Source organism: Cinclus cinclus, chromosome 4 (assembly GCF_963662255.1).
Source record: "Cinclus cinclus chromosome 4, bCinCin1.1, whole genome shotgun sequence".
In the NCBI taxonomy this organism is placed as follows: Eukaryota; Metazoa; Chordata; class Aves; order Passeriformes; family Cinclidae; genus Cinclus; species Cinclus cinclus.
The window spans coordinates 24,953,708-24,971,217 of NC_085049.1; the positions used below are offsets into that span (position 1 = coordinate 24,953,708).

A 17,510-nucleotide genomic window follows, 5' to 3' on the forward strand; every position below is an offset into this window, starting at 1 on the left:
CATTTTTGACCTCCCTTTTGTAACAGCAATTCAATATATAACAATTTCTTTTCTGCACCATCCTGGTTAAGGTGGATGTGTCGCTCAGTCCAGCTGAGTATTATCTATAAAATATTGGGCATTTTATTCCCCTCCCTTTTTTTTCTTTTTTTTTTTTACCATTTGCTACTGGTAGTTTTCATCTTTGCAGTTTTTCAGGAAAGGGAGGGATTGCTACTGCTTTTTCATAGATGTTCTGGCACAGGATTATTTTTGGGTGTCTACTTTTCATGTTTAGTCTCGGCATTATATGCAGTCAAGCTAACATTTTATTCACATTTTATTTTCAGTTTAGCAGAGATTACTGGAACTGTGATCTCTAATTGTAAGCACCAGGACACAGATTTATCTCTGTAATATGTAAACATTTTTATGGTTCTAAGTACGCCATTTCTGTTTCTGACAATAAGTTCTGTTGGAGCCTGAAGCTCAAATTATTATGAAAGTACATGGTTTATTTTCTAAATTACAGGGATGTTCAAAGCAGAAGGACTTTGCCATGGACAAACACAAAATATGTTTTACTTGTGCGCAGCTAACCTTGTGCCAAATCAGTTATGAAATGTATCATTTCTGTGCTGGAAGAAACAAACCTTGTAGTCAACACCTTTGGCAAAGTATTTCAGCCGCTTAAAATCCAAGTTCAGCACTTAAAATGTCTCGTTGTTTAACAGCACTGGGAAGCTGAAGCCTCAGGCAGGTGCTTTGTGAGGCTGCTGCCCTTGTGCTGACTGTGTTCTGTCCCCCAGACTCGGAGAACAGCTACACGCTGAGCTGCGGTGTCCCCATGCAGCACGGCAAGGCGCAGCCCAGGCGCAACTCCACCCTGCCCAGCTGCTCAGGTGGGTGCTGCCCTGCTTGCTCCCCCTTTCCTGGGCCTGGAGGGAGGGCATGGACCTCGGGGGCTTGCAGGACACCAGGCTCCTTACTTAGGTAAGGCAAGGGTTAAGTTGTTGCCTGATAACAAAAGGAAAAACTTGCGATAGAGTTTAAGTGGTAAGATAAAGAAGTGATTCTTGCAATAAAGCCAAGGTAAAGGTAAAAAAGCAGTTTTTCAGTGAAGGCTTTCAGGTATGCCGAATATGGCTCCATGCACTTGTGGTACGGGATTTCTATAATTCTGTAAGGTTAATTATTTAGTATATCTGGGTGGGACATCCAATAGGAAATCAGTTACCCCAGTAACCCACCTGTGGGTCTGCCCCCTTGGGGTTTCTTTGCCCTATTCTCTTGTTGTGTCTCCTAAGTTCTGGTAGAAAACAAGATGTTCTTGTTGGGAATTCTTTTCTTAAGAATAAGGCTAAACAGAATTCCAAGTATGTATTAGTAGGGTTTGCTTATTATTCTAAAATCTAAGAGAAAGGGTAGGAAAAATACCAGGAGCTATATAAACATATATTAACAGTCTACAAAGCTACAAATATATTGAAAATGTATAAAAAGCAAAAATCTTTTGGCATAAAGGTAGCCAATGGTCCCTTATGCACACACTCTTCTGCAGCCTCTCCTTGAGGGTGGGGTGTGTGGAGCTGCAGTGTTGTGTTGGTAGGTCAGTTTGGGAGTGCTGCAGGTTTGAGATATGCTCAATAAGGACAAATATTTAGAATTACTTGTTTTCCCTAGTCTGGCAAGGCGATAGTGAGCAAATCAAAATGGGACTTTTTCCCAGTCTTGGGAGTGAGCCAGAGAGACCCAGCAGTAGCACAAGGGTGGGTCGCAGCCCTTACCTGCAAAGCCATTCCACAGGAGCACAGACTCTACTACTGCAAGGATAAAAGATTATCCTCCCATAAAAAAAGGTTATGAGACTTCTCTAAGGAAATATTGAATTTCATCCATCTTTTTCTTGAATATGACTGGGCTGTTTTTGCAAAGGCATTTCAAATGTTTACGAAAGCTGATAGCATAGGATAAAAAAACACCAAAAACTTGAAGCCTGACAAAATTAGAAACAACATCCAGCAGCAGGAAGATGTTGTAGCATCCAGCCCACCTTACACATATCTGCTGTACTTCTCTCCCATCTTCCAGTTTTCCAGCCATGTATTTCTTTTATATTTGGGACATGCTAGGAGGTACAGTGCTGTGGAGTGACATAGACCGGCAGCAGATGTGTCTGCTTGTGGCACAGGGTCAGGCTACCTTTAAAGTCCTGGTTCAGCAAAGCCCTACCAAGGAAAAGAGGGACCCAGGCTGTGGCATCACCTGGGACCACCCTCCACGTTCTACAGGGCCAGCAGGCAGCCCACAGCAGCTGGCAGGTGACAGCCAGGCCAGTCTTTTCCTCCAAGGAGTTTGTGAGGAAATCAGCCAGCAGCTCCATTTTCTACTCATTGCAAAACTGTGTAACAGCCTTTAAAATAAGACTGTGCGATCTGCCTTGGGTTAAAAGCTGAGGGATAAAGCTGGCAAGCCACAGACTGCAGTAAAGGCGGCTCCTTTGGATGTTTTACTCTTGCCAATAGCATAGCTCCACTAAATTAATCTTACTGTTACTAGCAGAAGCAGAACTGCAAGTAACATGGGAATTAACAGACAGAGTCCAGGGGGAAAGAAAACAAAAAAGGAAGAAAAAAAAAAGGTAGTAATTAATCTTTCTCATAGTAAAAGACAAATTCACCCAAAATCTGAGAAGATGTGAAGAGCAAGCATGGCACTAGCACATTCATTGTTCTGTGTGGGTCCAAGGGTAGGTACTCACCTTAAAAAAATGGACTTGTGGAAATGGACTCCCTTCTACAAGCTGTCATTCTTGGGCTGCCTCTTTCCTAAGTCACAAGGAAGTTTTTGAGTCTGTTTTTAAAATTAAGTTTCAGATCTCGTTTCATTTCCATCCCAGTGGTAGCTTTTTTACTTTACATCAACAGATTCCCTAGCCCCTCCGATCAAGCAGAAAGCTCGTTTTAAAATCAAAGATGCAAAATGCCATTTACGGCCTCGCAGCAAAGAAAAAACAAAAGATTCTGGGAAGCAGGCTATTTCAGGTAGGTGATTTCTTCCAGCATGTAAGCAGCACTTTAATTTTGTTTGTTTGTTTGTTTGTTTGCTTGCTTGTTCATTTTCATGCTTTGTTTTCATGCTGCAGACTGGAAAAAAATCAACAGTTTTCATAATTGGTCTGAATTTAAGTTTGGGCCAAGGTTCCCACTCTGGCTGAACAGTGCCTTAGTTTTAGATCTTGGGTGCTGAAAATCTCGCCAGTTGCTTTGAAAAATCTTTTTTTCAGAAGTACATGAGTTGGGAATCAAGCTGACCCTTTTTCTGGCCTTGATAATGGCAGAAATACCCTGAGATAAAAAGCTACGACTAATGCAAAGTTATGTGAAACAGTGTCGGTTTGGTTTGGTTTGGTTTGGTTTGGTTTGGTTTTCCTAAATGAGGTTTTTAAAAGGAAAGAAAAAGTTACTATTTGTTTGGCTTATGTTGGATTAGTAACCTATGTATCACCAAAGACAACCCTAAGAATGAAGGTTATTATGAAAATCTGATGTTGCACAGTCTTAGATCTTTTGTTATGAAAGAGTAAGTAAAAAGTATTAGTTAGCTAGAAAAAAATATTTATAAGGTTTAGGTGTAATTAACAAAAAAATGTGGTATTTAAGAAGCTATATTCCTGCTTAAAGCAACTTAGCATCTTGCACCAAACATCTACTGGTGATGCATTCTCTATTGTGAATTTGTCTTACCACCACTTTAACTAGTGAGTGACAAATCTTCTATGAGCCCTGAAAAGAGAAGAGTAAAAATAGCTGTTCTTTTAAAGGTGAATGGTTTAAAGATATTATTTTTAAAATTTAGACTTACATTTCATTTTTACCCTGCAATCTACACATTTTTATCTCTAATTTTACAAGTATTGACTTAAGTCTTAGTCATCAAGGTGCTTACCCTGTGAATAAGGTGTAATTATCAGACTCACTTTTAAAGTCATAGAAGCTGAATCTTTTGGTCCATACAATCACTGTGGGAATGTATTTCTTGGATGCATTTCCTTATCCCTTGCTTGCTTTGCTTTGTGTTTGTTATGTCATCTGAACGTCTGAGCCTAACAAGTAGGATTACATCATACATCCACACCCTCAGAATGAAATCCTTCTCGTGGTTTGAGTGTTACAAATTTCTCTCTTTCCCTGACCTGGAAGGTCCATCACCTGTGGCAAACTATGATTCCTGCTCAGATAAAAACCTTCCAATGCATTTTCATAACCTCACAATCAAAGCCTTTTAAAGCCTTTGCTATTTGATGATCATCACTTCTGAAAGAGATGGAACGCCCACTGATAGTTTTTAGAGGCCTGACATTCTCATAGATTTATGAAATTGACTCAGTTTTTAGAGGCCTGACATTCTCATAGATTTATGAAATTGACTTTTTTGCTTTGTTTAGCCATCAAATATGGTTTATAGTATTTGCTGATTTTAAATAATTTCTGTAAAGAGCTTTATAATCCTTATGCAGAAAAGGGGCAGGCAGTTTTAGGCATTGGAGGCACCACTGTGCAGCTGAGCATGGCCAAGCTGTGCTTTTCCCTTCTGCATTCACTAGCAAAACGAGTAAACCCAGCACTGCCCGGAGAAGGAGGTGTCTCAAACACACAGGAGGTGTTACGAAGCCCTCACTGCATTCTGAGATGTAACTTGTTAGCCTGTCACTTGCTACTTTGCTATTTGACTTCCTTCCTGTGTTGCTTCTCTCATGCAAAGGAGGTCAGTTCCCCTGTACAGACAACTGCCAGGTGACCTTTGTGAATCTCAAGTGCGATTCCTCCAAGAAAAAACGCCGAGGCCGCAAGTCGCCATCAAAAGAAGTGTCACATATCACTGCAGAGTTTGAAGTGGAGATGAAGTCTGAAGAAGTCTCAGGTTTGTGAAAGATTGCTCTGTGGAGAGAAACCAGAATTTAGTTACTCAGTGTGTTGTTAAAATCTCTTTGATGCTATTTCATCAAGCTGCCATGAGCACCTTTTAGCATAAGCCTCATTCAACAGCCTTTCCAAACTCAAAGTTTCAGAGATTTAATTCAAAAGAGCCAGAGATGCAATTGAGCCAAAGGAACAAAAATTGAACCTGCATCAAAATTCCTTCAAGCCCTTGAATTAAGTAATGTGCTTTAATCCAGTCTGATTTCTTCAAACAGCAGAAGTGCTAATCAATGTACAGGGAACATAGATAGAAGTTCTGCACAAACAATAACAAAAATATCCTCCAAAAATGTAAATTGCTGAATGTTTAGTCTGCAAATCAGACAGTTTTATCACACAGTTGAAAAAATCATGTTTCCTTACCAAACTTTGTAATAAAACTAATTGCTTCAAGTTATAAATGAGATGGACTATTATGTTATAATTCCACCCAAAGAAAATGTGGACTTAATCCTATAAAGATGTCATTTCTCAAAGGCAGATTTGAGGGGCACCTCATAAGCCGAGTGATTCAAACAGTAGTTGTGTCTGAAAGCACCTTTCTTTTTGTCACTGACACAAGGGTGTTTTGGTCAGGGAAGCAGCAGGAGCTCCTAATCAACTGAGAAAAGTGCGAGCAGAGAAAATTCAGGAGCATTAATGGTGGCAGACTGAACACACATCTGAAAGGAGAACACATTGGGATTTATGCTTTCTGTAGCACACAGCATGCACTTGCAGGCCACAGAACTGTTCCATGGACATCAGGAAACTGTCCTGTCCCTTTGATAGGCCTGATCTTGAATATAGTGAGCTGCTGCTTCAATTTATATGGACAATACAGTGAAACAAACAGAGGTGTCATAGTGCAATGCAGGCTAAGCTTTTTGTTAAGCACCTCTTTTAAACATGAATCTCAATTGCTTCTAGTTTTGTTATCATTTCCCATCTAGACACCTGTAACATTGACTGTGTTCGGAAAAGGATGGAGCAGAAGCTGCAAACTGCAATCAAAACATTGAGGAAATCTATTAATAAACAGCAATTTTACATTCAGTTTTCTGGGACAGAATATGAAGTGGCTCAGAAGCCAGCTAAAGCTACTGAAGGGCATGAAGCATGCAGTACAGGGCAAGTACTGCAGGATGGAAAATGTGGTAAGTCCAAACAGCTTGAATATTTAGTCATATCCCCCAAAACAAGCAGTCTATAATTACCTTTTCCATGGTGGACCAGGAAAGAAATCTCTGAGATAATGATTTAGTATTTAATGATCAGTATTATTCAGCATAAATGCACGGACTATGGATAGTTCATAAGAGTCTGAAGGGAATTCATTAGATGGTTGCAGGAAAACAAAAGTGTAAATACAGATACATTCCTATGCTGTCAGGTGGTTGGTGTCAAAACCTGCCACAAGACAATGTTGGCAATTAGTTCCCAGTTGCTCCCATCTTATCAAAACATATTTACAATTCAGTGAAACAATAATATGATGTTTACTTAGTTACTATATATTTACTTTTATATCACCAGTATCACTCTCCTCACCACCAAATAATCCGTGATCCATGGATATGTTACATTTAATGCTCAAGAGGTCCAGTTAAAAAGAAAAATCATATAAATCTATTTTATGTAAAATGCCTAATTTCTTTAAGCATTTTCCCATGTTATCTAGTGCTTTGCTGGGGACAGCGTGCTAGTGCAAATTTATTAATGGCAGTTCTGAGCACTGTAAGCTTTCTAATCACTTACAGACTTCTTTTCAAAATCAGCATACCTATTTTTCCAGCTTTTGAGATACCAAGTGATTTACAAGCCAAAAGAAGTCACATCTGATAGGTGCTTCCAGTGAGTGGGTTCAGAGGTAGCTGTCATCATATGGGAACAGTGATTTAGAAACTGTATTTGAAAGGTGGATGCTATCAGTATCTAGAAACTCAGACATTTTAATCACCCCTATCCAGCAGACAAAAATGTGTAATGCATTTACTTGCCTTGTTGAAGCAAGAAAAACATGTGTATTCATATCTGTATTTAAGATGCTGTACAGTTCAGATATTTGAGTGGCAAGAGACAGAAATTATTACAGGGGACACACTGCCCATGAAGAAATCTCTAGAACTGATCTCAGGGGACAGACTTTTTGTAGTCATCTGCCATAAAACCAACAAGTAACTGCAACTAGTATAACTAAAAGCTCACACTTCCCACATTTTATGCAGCACTGCTTTAATAAATTGCAAGATACTGTTTTAAGATTACATCTAGCTTTATTAACAACATATGTGATAAACACCTGAGTTCATTACAAAGCCATTTAATAGTTTAAACAATAGAAGCAGGTCCTCACCCTGATATAAACTGACCTAAACCACAGTGGAGATGGGTCTGTTTATACCAGGCAAGGATCCAGGACTAATATATGTAAAACAAATGCCATCATAATCCTGTGGCCAAAGACATCCACCTTCTCTAAATGTTTGATATGAGGGCAAACAAGGCAATCAAAGTGCACATCCTTACATAGGATCTCTTTTGTTTCCTCAGTTACCTGCAGCACAGGCACCTTTTATAGTGGAGAACAGAACCAGTGCATTCCATGCTCGCCAGGAACATTCCAGGACACTGAAGGCCAGCTCACCTGTGAGCCTTGCCCCAGCAACGATGGCCAGGGAGTAGCAGGCGCCCGGAACGTGTCAGAATGTGGAGGCAAGTCCAACTTGATCATAAAAGCTTTAGGTGTTGCCACACACACCCTCTGAGGCAAGGAGGCTGAAAGAGGAGAGAGCTTGCCACAGTTCTGTCTTGTAAAGGCAACAGAAGAAATGTCTGTGCACTTACAAGCAATGGATGGTTCAGCTCGGGCCATCCACTCACATTGCTGACAGGATGATGGGATCTGCTACAGCAATGTGAGTTATGGGATGGAAATGAGCAAGCCAAGCAAAGAACTTTGTGCTTCAGCTCAGGTATGGAAGTACCTTGACTTGTAAGGACTCATTATATTGTGAGCCAAAGGGATGGATTATTTTGGACTGGTATTGATGAGTCTAATAATGAACCTGCTCATTTAGTGTTTTGCATGAGATGCAGCTTACCTGCTCTAATTAGCAGCAACTATAAATTTGAGATAGTTGTGCTGCAGGGATCTGTAACCCAGACTCAGAACTAATGTTTGCAATTTTCAGCACTGCTTGAATGCACAGTAGCTTTAGGCAAGTGATGTAGCATCTCTGATTCAACTTCATTATTTATAAACTAAATTATAATGATGATGATACCTGGTGCTTCTACCATAACTTGATCAATCTAAGTTTTTAAGATACAACTGTGTAGTGGTTTTGGTTTGCAAATATGAGATTTTGTATCTGTTAATTATTTTCTTTACCTAATTTCATTATAGGCTATCAAAATCTAGTTTATAGCAGATACATTATCTGACTTTGAAATAAATCTGTCCTATCTGCTACACAAATTCTAACTTGAAAACTCACCTATGTAATTTACATTAATGCATTCTTCAAGGATATCTAAAGAGAACACATGGCAAATGTCACTTGAGAAACTTCTACTTTTTCCCATCTACTGAATAAAAAATAACTTGCAGTGTCTCCAGTCCAAACGTATGATAGATTTTGCTGATTTGCTATATGAAGGAAGTATCAGATAAAAAAATTTGGAACATCTGTTCATCTTTGCTATGTTGATTTGTATTTATTCATAAGACAAGAAAAGCTTATCAAAATACAGTCTGAGTTTATAAAGATTGACTATAGTATACTGACAAGCAGAATAAAAACTAGAAGAAAAATACTTTTGTTTCAAGGCTTACATTTGAATTATTGTACTGTACAACAGGAAAAACAGCCCCTTCTGATGATTTTTGCAGGGTTGATTTATTTCACAATGCTTATTGTCAGATCAAACCAGTCTTTTTTCTGCTCAGCTCTCCCTTTTTCCTCTGGAAGCGGCAAGAGAGAATATGCTTTGGACTTCATAAATTTCCCTGTCAAAGATTTTATCAATATTTGTGTCAGCACAGTGTATTTTTGATAACAAGACTTCGTTAGAAAGGCTGTACTTGTCTGTACTCACTGCCAATAATCAATATTGGTTTTCCGTCATATTTTCCAGAGCAGAAATGCCTGTGCAGTTACCAATAAACTTTTGCTGAAACCCTCACTTCTAAATGTGAGGAATGTACATTCCACAAGTATGTCAGAGTTTTTAAGTGCCTGTTGTGCAGAAATCACTTGTAGCTGTAAGTGAATTCCATGCTGCAGTGGATTGCCCCTTCCTGGATGCCAGGTACCCACCAAAGTTGATCTCTCACTGCCTTCCTCAGAGGAGAGGGGAGAGACAGGAGAACAAAGGTTCATTACTTAAGGGCAGGGAGAGACCACTCACCAAATCTCAAACAGACTCAAATTGGGAAAATGCAGTAAATTCATTACTAATCAAAATCAGAGCAGGATTAGGAGAAATAAAATATCACCTAAAACCACCTCTTCTATACCTCTCCCTCCTTCCTAGCTCTACCTCCTCCCACCCAGCAGCACAGGGAGATGGGAATGGGGGTTGTGGTCAGTTCATCACACTGATGTTGTTCCTGCTGCTGCTCCAGCATGGGGTCCCTCCCACAGGACACCTCTTTAACTTCTCCAATGTGGCTCTATCTCATGGGCAAGAGTTCTTCAATACAAGTCATTTTTTCCACAGGATCAGTCCTTCAGACACAGCCTTGCTCCAGCACGGGTTCTCCACAAAGGTCACAAATCCTACCAGGAAGCATATTCTGGTGTGGGTTCCAGTAATTAATTGGACCAGGCCGGGTAGATCAGTTTTTCTCCTAAAAACAAGAGCAAAATTGTCCTCAAATGAGTAACATCGTAACATTTCTCTGATGTCTGTGTCACAACAGCCAGTTTGTATGGTCATATTCCAGCCAGCTGGGATGGGAGCACAAGTAAATCCTGGAGATTCTGACCCCACAGGTGTCCATAGGAGTTTGGCTTTTGTGGGGACAGAGTTTGAACTTTGCTTTCATTCAGGAGCTCTAGTTCATCCTAAGTACCAAAGTTTCTCACTCATGCCAAACACCCAAGATACTGAATGCCCCAAATATTTTCCAGCAAGTATCAGGGTTCTAATGAGACTGCAACAATACTTAGAGCTCTCAAAACTTTCTTGTTTTCAAGCCTGTTGTTTCTGTCTGCTGCTCAGTTCTCAGGGAAACTAAATTACAAAGTACTGGGATTAGGCAACCTCAGGGAATATGTAGCACCTCACAGCACTGGTGTCGCAGTCTGGAGTAGTGTGAAGATACACATTCATGCTGTAATCTTGAAAAACCTGACATCCTGGTTCTCAGGTTCACACAGTAAAGTGCTCAAACTAGCAAGAACCAAGCCAAGCAAATGCCTATGAGAAGCTGCCTGGAGAGCAAGTTCGGAAACTTGTCAGTAGATTCATTCACAAAGCAATTTGCTTTACACAAATCACCATTTCCTGGCAGAGGAGTACCTGACAAGCACTAGTTTCCACTTTTACATGAAAAGCTGCTGGTGTTAGGTATTCTCATAGATGAGTCCAAGGTGCTGGACTGGCACCATCCCATCTGGTAAACTCCATGATCCACTGTCCACAGCTCTAAAATGGAAATACAAAAATTGTTTCATAGGCATGTTCCATTTCTTCATATAAAGTGCTTTGAAATGAAACTGGTTCTATTTACTGGTGTTGGTTTTAGGAAGAAGATACAGGAAGAATAAAAAATTTGCAGGTAAGATTAGAATTTGATCTGCACAAATTTGATTTGATGTCACATGTTTTAAGTGAAAGAAAGGCTTGGTAACTACTAGTGGGTTTTATACTTCGTCCAGAAAAGTCAACACACTAATACAGATGATGACTTTCAATTTCTAGGGCAGTGTTCTCCAGGACACTACTCTTCAGATGGTTTTAAACCATGTACAGTCTGTCCTCTTGGTACCTATCAGCCTGAACCAGGAAGGACCCTCTGCTTCCCCTGTGGCGGTGGGCTTGTGACCAAGTACGAAGGTGCTGTTTCCTTTCAAGACTGTGAAACCAAAGGTGAATTCAAAATTCTTCCACAATTCATCTTCCTACTTCTTGGCCTTTGGTTTATTATCATCAGTACCAAGGGGCTCTTGAAGGCTCCAAAACAAACATTGTCACTGCATGGGCATGCAATGGTTAAGAAATCTGTAAATGGGAATGGTCTCCTTAGGTTGTGCAGAATGAACAGGATTTGTGGCTTTCTTTGGAATTTACCACGGGAGAGTTTGGGGTCAGCTCTGCTACCAGTAAGGGAATCAGCCTCACTGTGTGGCAATAAATAACACAAACTTGGATTCAATAATGTTTTAGTTTTCATGTCCTGTATATTTTTATTTACTGTACTAAACAAACTAAACACTACAAAATTATACAAAGTTAAGGATTGATTACTCATGGGCTAGGCAGAAACTGTAAGTATGTAACGTAATCTGTATTCCATAATGTCAACTTCAAGTGCCAGTGCTGAAGAAGGAATCTGCCCAAATGCATTTTGGTTTACTTACTGGAATGACATGCTGGCCCAGACAAACAGACACCAATGGAAACCTCTCTCCTGCTACTGTGAAAGTAATTTTTCTTGTTGAGGTGGATTTACATCAGCTTCCATTTATTACAAATATATTAAATACAGTGAGAGATATGTATCACACATTTCTTGTTCATAAGGGTTTAGCTCTAGTCACGGGGTTTTAGTTGTAAGATCCTTTATATGGGGAATACAGGGAGCTGGTGTCTTTTCTGCCTTTAATAAGTATGTTGCAGACAAGGTAAGTCCAGGGCAGAGGAAAGCTCTCTGCACTGGAGGTTGCTACTTTTTGAAAATAACACACCTCATCCCTTGCAGTTCACTGTTCTCCTGGACATTACTACAACTCCACAACCCACAGATGTATTCGGTGCCCTGTGGGAACATACCAGCCTGAATTTGGTCAGAACTACTGCATCACCTGCCCTGGCAACACCAGTACAGATTTTGATGGCTCCACCAATGTCACACATTGCAAAAGTAAGTCACATTTATATCAGTGACACAAAGCGTGTCTTCAGATCTGAACTGCAGCTCGGAGGTTCCGTCTGCCAGGCTGGACTTCAGTTTTGTATTTCCTAGTTAGCAAATATCTACTGCCAGAGGGAATAGTAAAAGTTCAGTATTTTTATTGATGACATGGATGAGGGCATTGAGTCTTTCATTAGTAAATTTGCAGATGACACTAAGCTGGGAGCTTGTGTTGGTCTGTTGGAAGGGACAAGGCCTGTGCAGAGAGACCTGGAAAAGTTGGATGGATGGCCAGAGTACAATAGGATGAGGTTTAATAATTCCAAGTGCTGCATTTTGGCCACAATAATCCCCTGCAACATTACAGGCTGGGGACAGTGTGGCTGGACAGTGCCAGACTGTGCCCTGGTGGCCAAGAGGCCAATGGCCCCTGGCCTGCATCAGGAATGGTGTGGCCAGCAGGAGCAGGGAGGTCATTCTTCCCTGTGCTCAGCACTGGTGAGGTCACACCTCGAGTGCTGTGTCCAGTTCTGGGCCCTCAGTTTAGGAAGGACCTTGAGGACCTGGAGCGTGTCCAGAGGAGGCAACGAGGCCGTGAAGGGCTTGGAACACAAACCCTGTGAGAAATGGCTGAGGCAGCTGGGGCTGTTCATCCTGGAGAAAAGGAGACTCAGAGGGGACCTTATCACTCCCTACAGCTCCCTGAGAGGTGTTTGTAGTCAGGGGGTGTTGGTCTCTTTCTCCAGGCAGCACCCGACAGAACCAGAGGACACAGCCTTGAGCTGCACCAGGGTTAGTACAGGTTGGATATTAGGAAAAAGTTTTTTACTGCAAGAACGATCAGGTACTGGAATGATCTGTCCAGGGAGGTGGTGGAGTCACCATCCCTGGATGTGATTAAAAAAAGATTGTCTGTGGCACTCGGTGCCATGGTTTAGTTGAGGTGTAAGGGCATGGGTTGGACTCGATGATCTTGGAGGTCTCTCCCAACCTGGTTATTCTGTGATACTGTGAAGCTGGGAAAACAATGAGGAAGAAAAGTTGGGAAAGTAGCACTTGAGGCATATGAGTATTTTAGCTTTAATATGATTTCCCAGAGTGCCAGCTACAAGTTAAAACTACAGAGCCTTTAGTTTCCCAGATCTCGTAAGTTGTGTAACAGTGATGCCTATTTCTCTGTGTCTCTGTAGAGCAAAATATCTTCTATCAGAATAATTGCCATTTTAGAATAATTGTAAAATATTAGAAGATACGGTCATGCATGCTGCAATTGCCAGGTAATCACTTATGATAGCTTAGAGATAGAGATCTTCTTGGAGGTTTTTTGCAGTACTCAGTCTCATATCCTAATTACCATTTTAAATATCCCCAAGGATTTCAGTGCAGTTTTATTCAATCTTTTGGGAATGACTGATTATTTTAGGCAAACTGGTTTTTTTCACCTCTACCATGCTAATTTAAGAGAGTATTTCTATAATAATTAAGCAATGTCATCTAACTATTCATGTACAGATGTCCTGTAAGTTTTTTTGTCTGATTATGTGCCATGTGTCTTATAAGCCCTTCATAATTTCTAATTTCATTTAGAAATCATTTTCTCATCATTTAAGTAAAGTATATATTTGTATGGAATTTGAAGAAGTTTGATGACTTTCCTGTAAAATAAACCCATCCTTGTTACTCTGCTTTCCTAGATCCTCTCAGTTTTCAAGCCAGTTTCTGACCTTGCATAATATTTGGGGGTTGGATTAAACAAAATATATCTAATTTTATGTGGATGAGTAGGCCTTGGGAGATCAAGCTTAAGTAACTTGTGCCAAATTCAATAGGATTTTTGAAAACTCAGAAAGAAAAACTGATACATCAATGGAGGTCCTTCATTAACTGGTTTAATCTAAGTTGATGCAAGGTAGATCTGTAATCGAGTAAGGCTGACTATTGGGACCAGCACTTTCATTCAGCTAAACCCTGTTAAAAACCAAGTTAAAACAGAATGTCTTCTGCATGTCAGCACAGTATCCATGGTAACCACAATTGATTCATATTTATATACCTGTGTTTCTCAAGCAAAGTTTAAGCAGCCTGGATGAAGCATTGAAAATTAAGGTTTTGCAATCAGCTGGAGCAACCTTGTGGATCAAATATTCCTTTAAAGCTGGAGAATGTGTGCATTTCTAAAGTCACAAGGAGGAGTTTAGACTTGCTCATGACAGACCTAGAAAAACACCTCCAATTAATTTATCAAGTAACACATATGCTGATTTATCTTTCTCCCCAGACCAGCACTGTGGAGGAGAACTGGGGGACTACACTGGCTACATTGAATCACCCAACTATCCTGGAGACTACCCAGCTAATGTGGAATGCATTTGGAATATAAATCCACCTCCAAAGAGAAGAATACTCATCGTAGTACCTGAGATATTTCTCCCAATTGAAGATGAATGTGGTGATGTTTTAGTAATGAGAAAAAGTGGTAAGTTGCCAGACATGGGTTATATTTCCTGCAAACTGATGGAGTGAATAGTTCATATTGAAGGGATTACTGTTTTCAGTGTAGCCAGTGTTTCTAAAAGGTTTCTTGAACAAAGTGGCACAGCAAGTTCGAACACTACTAATAACAGTTAGCAGAGTGATATTAATTATTCAATTTATTGTCTGAATCACAAAGCTGTTAATGGGCTCCTGTCTGGCCCAGTTACCACATGGTATAAATCACTGCCATTCTGCAAGTCAACAGTGATAAATTATATTTGGAGAACTATCTTTGTAATCTGTACAAATTGCGCTCACACTTATCCTTCGTAAATATATATATGCTGCAGTTATTGCTAAATCTGGGCAGTCTGTTGGTACAACTGACAACATCAAGAAATCCAAAGTTATCCCACTTTTCTGTGGAATGGAGGGGGTGCATTGTATCTTCGGTTATGAAGTTAATTCAACAACTTCTGAAGTTAAGATCCCAATGAAATGCACTCCTCTTTTGCATGGAGAAGGTGGGTATCCTTCTGGTGATTTGCTGCTAAATCAAACCTGAAGACAATTGTTCATATGGAGTTTTTGCTCAAAACAGTGTATTTACTCACAAAAATGGTGTCTTTTATTTGCTAAAACAATGTTCACAACTTCTGTCCCTGAGGGCCTGTAGCAGCATCTCTGTATATCAGAAGGAAGACACCCAGTCACTAGAGATGGAAGGAAATTATACCTGTGCGATGAGCTTTTTTAAAAGCAAAACACTTACTATAACAGTTTACATCAGTTGTCCTTCTAACCCCAAACTGTGGTTCCAACAGTGACCAAAGCCAGTCACATCAGGGTAAAGTTACTCTTCAGGCATGATTTGCCCTTAGTGAAGCTGTGCTGGCTGTCACCAGCCACCTCCTCACATCCAGGTTAACTGTTTGGTGGGTCACTGACTCTGCAGGCCGTGACAGTCTTTTATTCAGAATTACCATACCAGACATTACATTCTGGTTTTATTGTGGTTTTATTTATAAGTGATTTATTGCTATCAGATGAACTCCCCAAAATGGCCACGTAGAGAGGCTGGCTACCATGTCTGCCTGGCATACAGCTCACTTGTTCTTACCTGCCTGGGACAAGCATATGGGTACTCTGGGATACAATGCTAGAATAGTAAAACTAATAATATTGATACTAGTTTTATAAACACCAAAGATTATACCTCCACATCTGCTTAAGCTTCTTGCTGAGGGACTCCCATTACCTTTGTAGGAAAAACTTACTTCTTTTTATAGGCAAACATCCATTCTATCACATAAAGCTTCTGCTCTCAGGAAGATGTCAGCTGAGAAGTATCTTGTCAGTTTGACATCTCTGACCCCTATATGAGGCAGGGTGCAAAAAATATTTTATAAAGAACATTGTTTAACTTTATTTCTAGCTTCTCCTACTTCAATTACTACATATGAAACGTGTCAGACATATGAGAGACCTATTGCATTTACCTCAAGATCGAGGAAACTCTGGATTCAGTTCAAGTCAAATGAAGGAAACAGTGGCAAAGGATTTCAGGTCCCCTATGTGACTTATGATGGTGAGAATGGAATTGGTTTCCATCTTTGTGTTGTATCTGAATTACGGAAAATTTTCGTTTAGACTCTGTCTTACACTGCTTGCAGGGACAGAAGAATGAGGAAAATCTGTATGTGCCTCATTTAATTTTAGTAGCAAAGACTTTGAAATAACATACATATAACATATATAATGTCTGAAAAGTCATTTTGTATCCCTGTTTCTTCATCTCTAGAGTGGAGATAATACAGCATTATTATGAGGAGGGAGTGTGAGTTTTTTGAGGATGCTATATTTATAGCAATAATTCAAAACCACTATTATAAAGAAATAGAGGATTTTAAGGTGATTAAATTAGACTACAGCAGTCTGAGAGACACTGAATAATTAACTGGATACTAAATTTCTCAGCTCTGTCTTCAAGAGGAGGTCTAGCTCATGTCTGACTTTTGCCCTCCCAAAGGATGTCGCAGTCACTCAACTGGTCTTTATTTTTCAGAGGATTATCAACAACTAATAGAAGACATTGTTCGAGATGGCCGATTATATGCATCAGAAAATCATCAAGAAATTCTAAAGGTAAGAAATTTCTGCTTTCTTTGACGCCAGCCAAGAATTCCTTTTCCTAAGCATTTTTCTAAAATAGTTCTCAATACCTTGAGAGAATCATTACATTTAAAGCTTAAGGGTGACCCCAAATTCACTTCTCTGTCTTCTGAGGTTTATGCTGGTATTTGAAGCAACCCAAAATCAAGTAACTGAGCTGTGCTCATGTCCTTTGTGGAAGTAGGAACTAAATAAAATGTATGCTAATAAGATTATATGTTTAAAAAAATTAGTCAGCCAAGAATGAAGGACCTATTGTTTGAAGAGCCTTCTTCAGCCTCAGTCTGGCATTTAAGTGTTTAAATTACTCATTAAATTTGCTGTGGATTAAAAAATGTATTTACCTAAATCACTATCTTGCCTCAGCAAGAAATGGTTTTCCAAAGATACAAGCAACACCTGCAACAACTAACTAATTAGAACTGAAGAAAAGGCTGGTCAGAGAGCAAAACTGAGCCATGGAAATGTATGGCTTGGAAGGACGGGAACTGAGGAAGAGTTGGCTCCCTTGGCCACCCCTGCCCAGCGCTGTTCTCTCCCTCCAAATTTTGGATTGCTCAGGTCCCAGCTGCAGTGCACAATGCCAGGCACAAGCTCAGCTGAGGCTCTGAATCAAGGCTCTCCCAAAGTACAGGAGAAGGTCCTTAGAAAGCTCAGCATCACTGAGGACCATCCTTGTCTCCCATCCATGGAGGGAAGGCTTGGACAGCAGCACAGAACAGGTAGGAAGCACAGTCAGAGGGAGCCTGCAGTTCTCATGCCCAACATCTGCAGTTCGTGTTTAATTCAGTACTGCCCTGCCAGGAGCACTGCAGAAAGCATCCAGCACAGCAGGTAGA

General features: G+C 40.2%; 1 protein-coding gene and 1 long non-coding RNA gene across 2 annotated transcripts in view; one reads left to right on the top strand and one right to left on the bottom strand.

The window, feature by feature from the left end:
- Window positions 1-17,510, top strand: part of SCUBE1 (signal peptide, CUB domain and EGF like domain containing 1) — a 185,764-nt gene that overhangs the window by 167,936 nt on the left and 318 nt on the right. Inside the window, exons 13-22 of the mRNA XM_062490920.1 lie at window positions 789-881; window positions 2,907-3,023; window positions 4,744-4,902; window positions 5,894-6,097; window positions 7,494-7,655; window positions 10,872-11,039; window positions 11,872-12,033; window positions 14,303-14,500; window positions 15,935-16,087; window positions 16,565-16,644. Coding sequence (XP_062346904.1) covers window positions 789-881; window positions 2,907-3,023; window positions 4,744-4,902; window positions 5,894-6,097; window positions 7,494-7,655; window positions 10,872-11,039; window positions 11,872-12,033; window positions 14,303-14,500; window positions 15,935-16,087; window positions 16,565-16,644 — 1,496 coding nt within the window. The remainder of the gene's footprint in view (window positions 1-788; window positions 882-2,906; window positions 3,024-4,743; window positions 4,903-5,893; window positions 6,098-7,493; window positions 7,656-10,871; window positions 11,040-11,871; window positions 12,034-14,302; window positions 14,501-15,934; window positions 16,088-16,564; window positions 16,645-17,510) is intronic.
- Window positions 8,747-15,840, bottom strand: LOC134042964 (uncharacterized). The gene is made up of 3 exons (XR_009933118.1): window positions 15,777-15,840; window positions 10,470-10,595; window positions 8,747-9,795 (listed from the first exon to the last, which is right to left on the bottom strand). It is a non-coding gene; the product is annotated as an uncharacterized LOC134042964 (long non-coding RNA).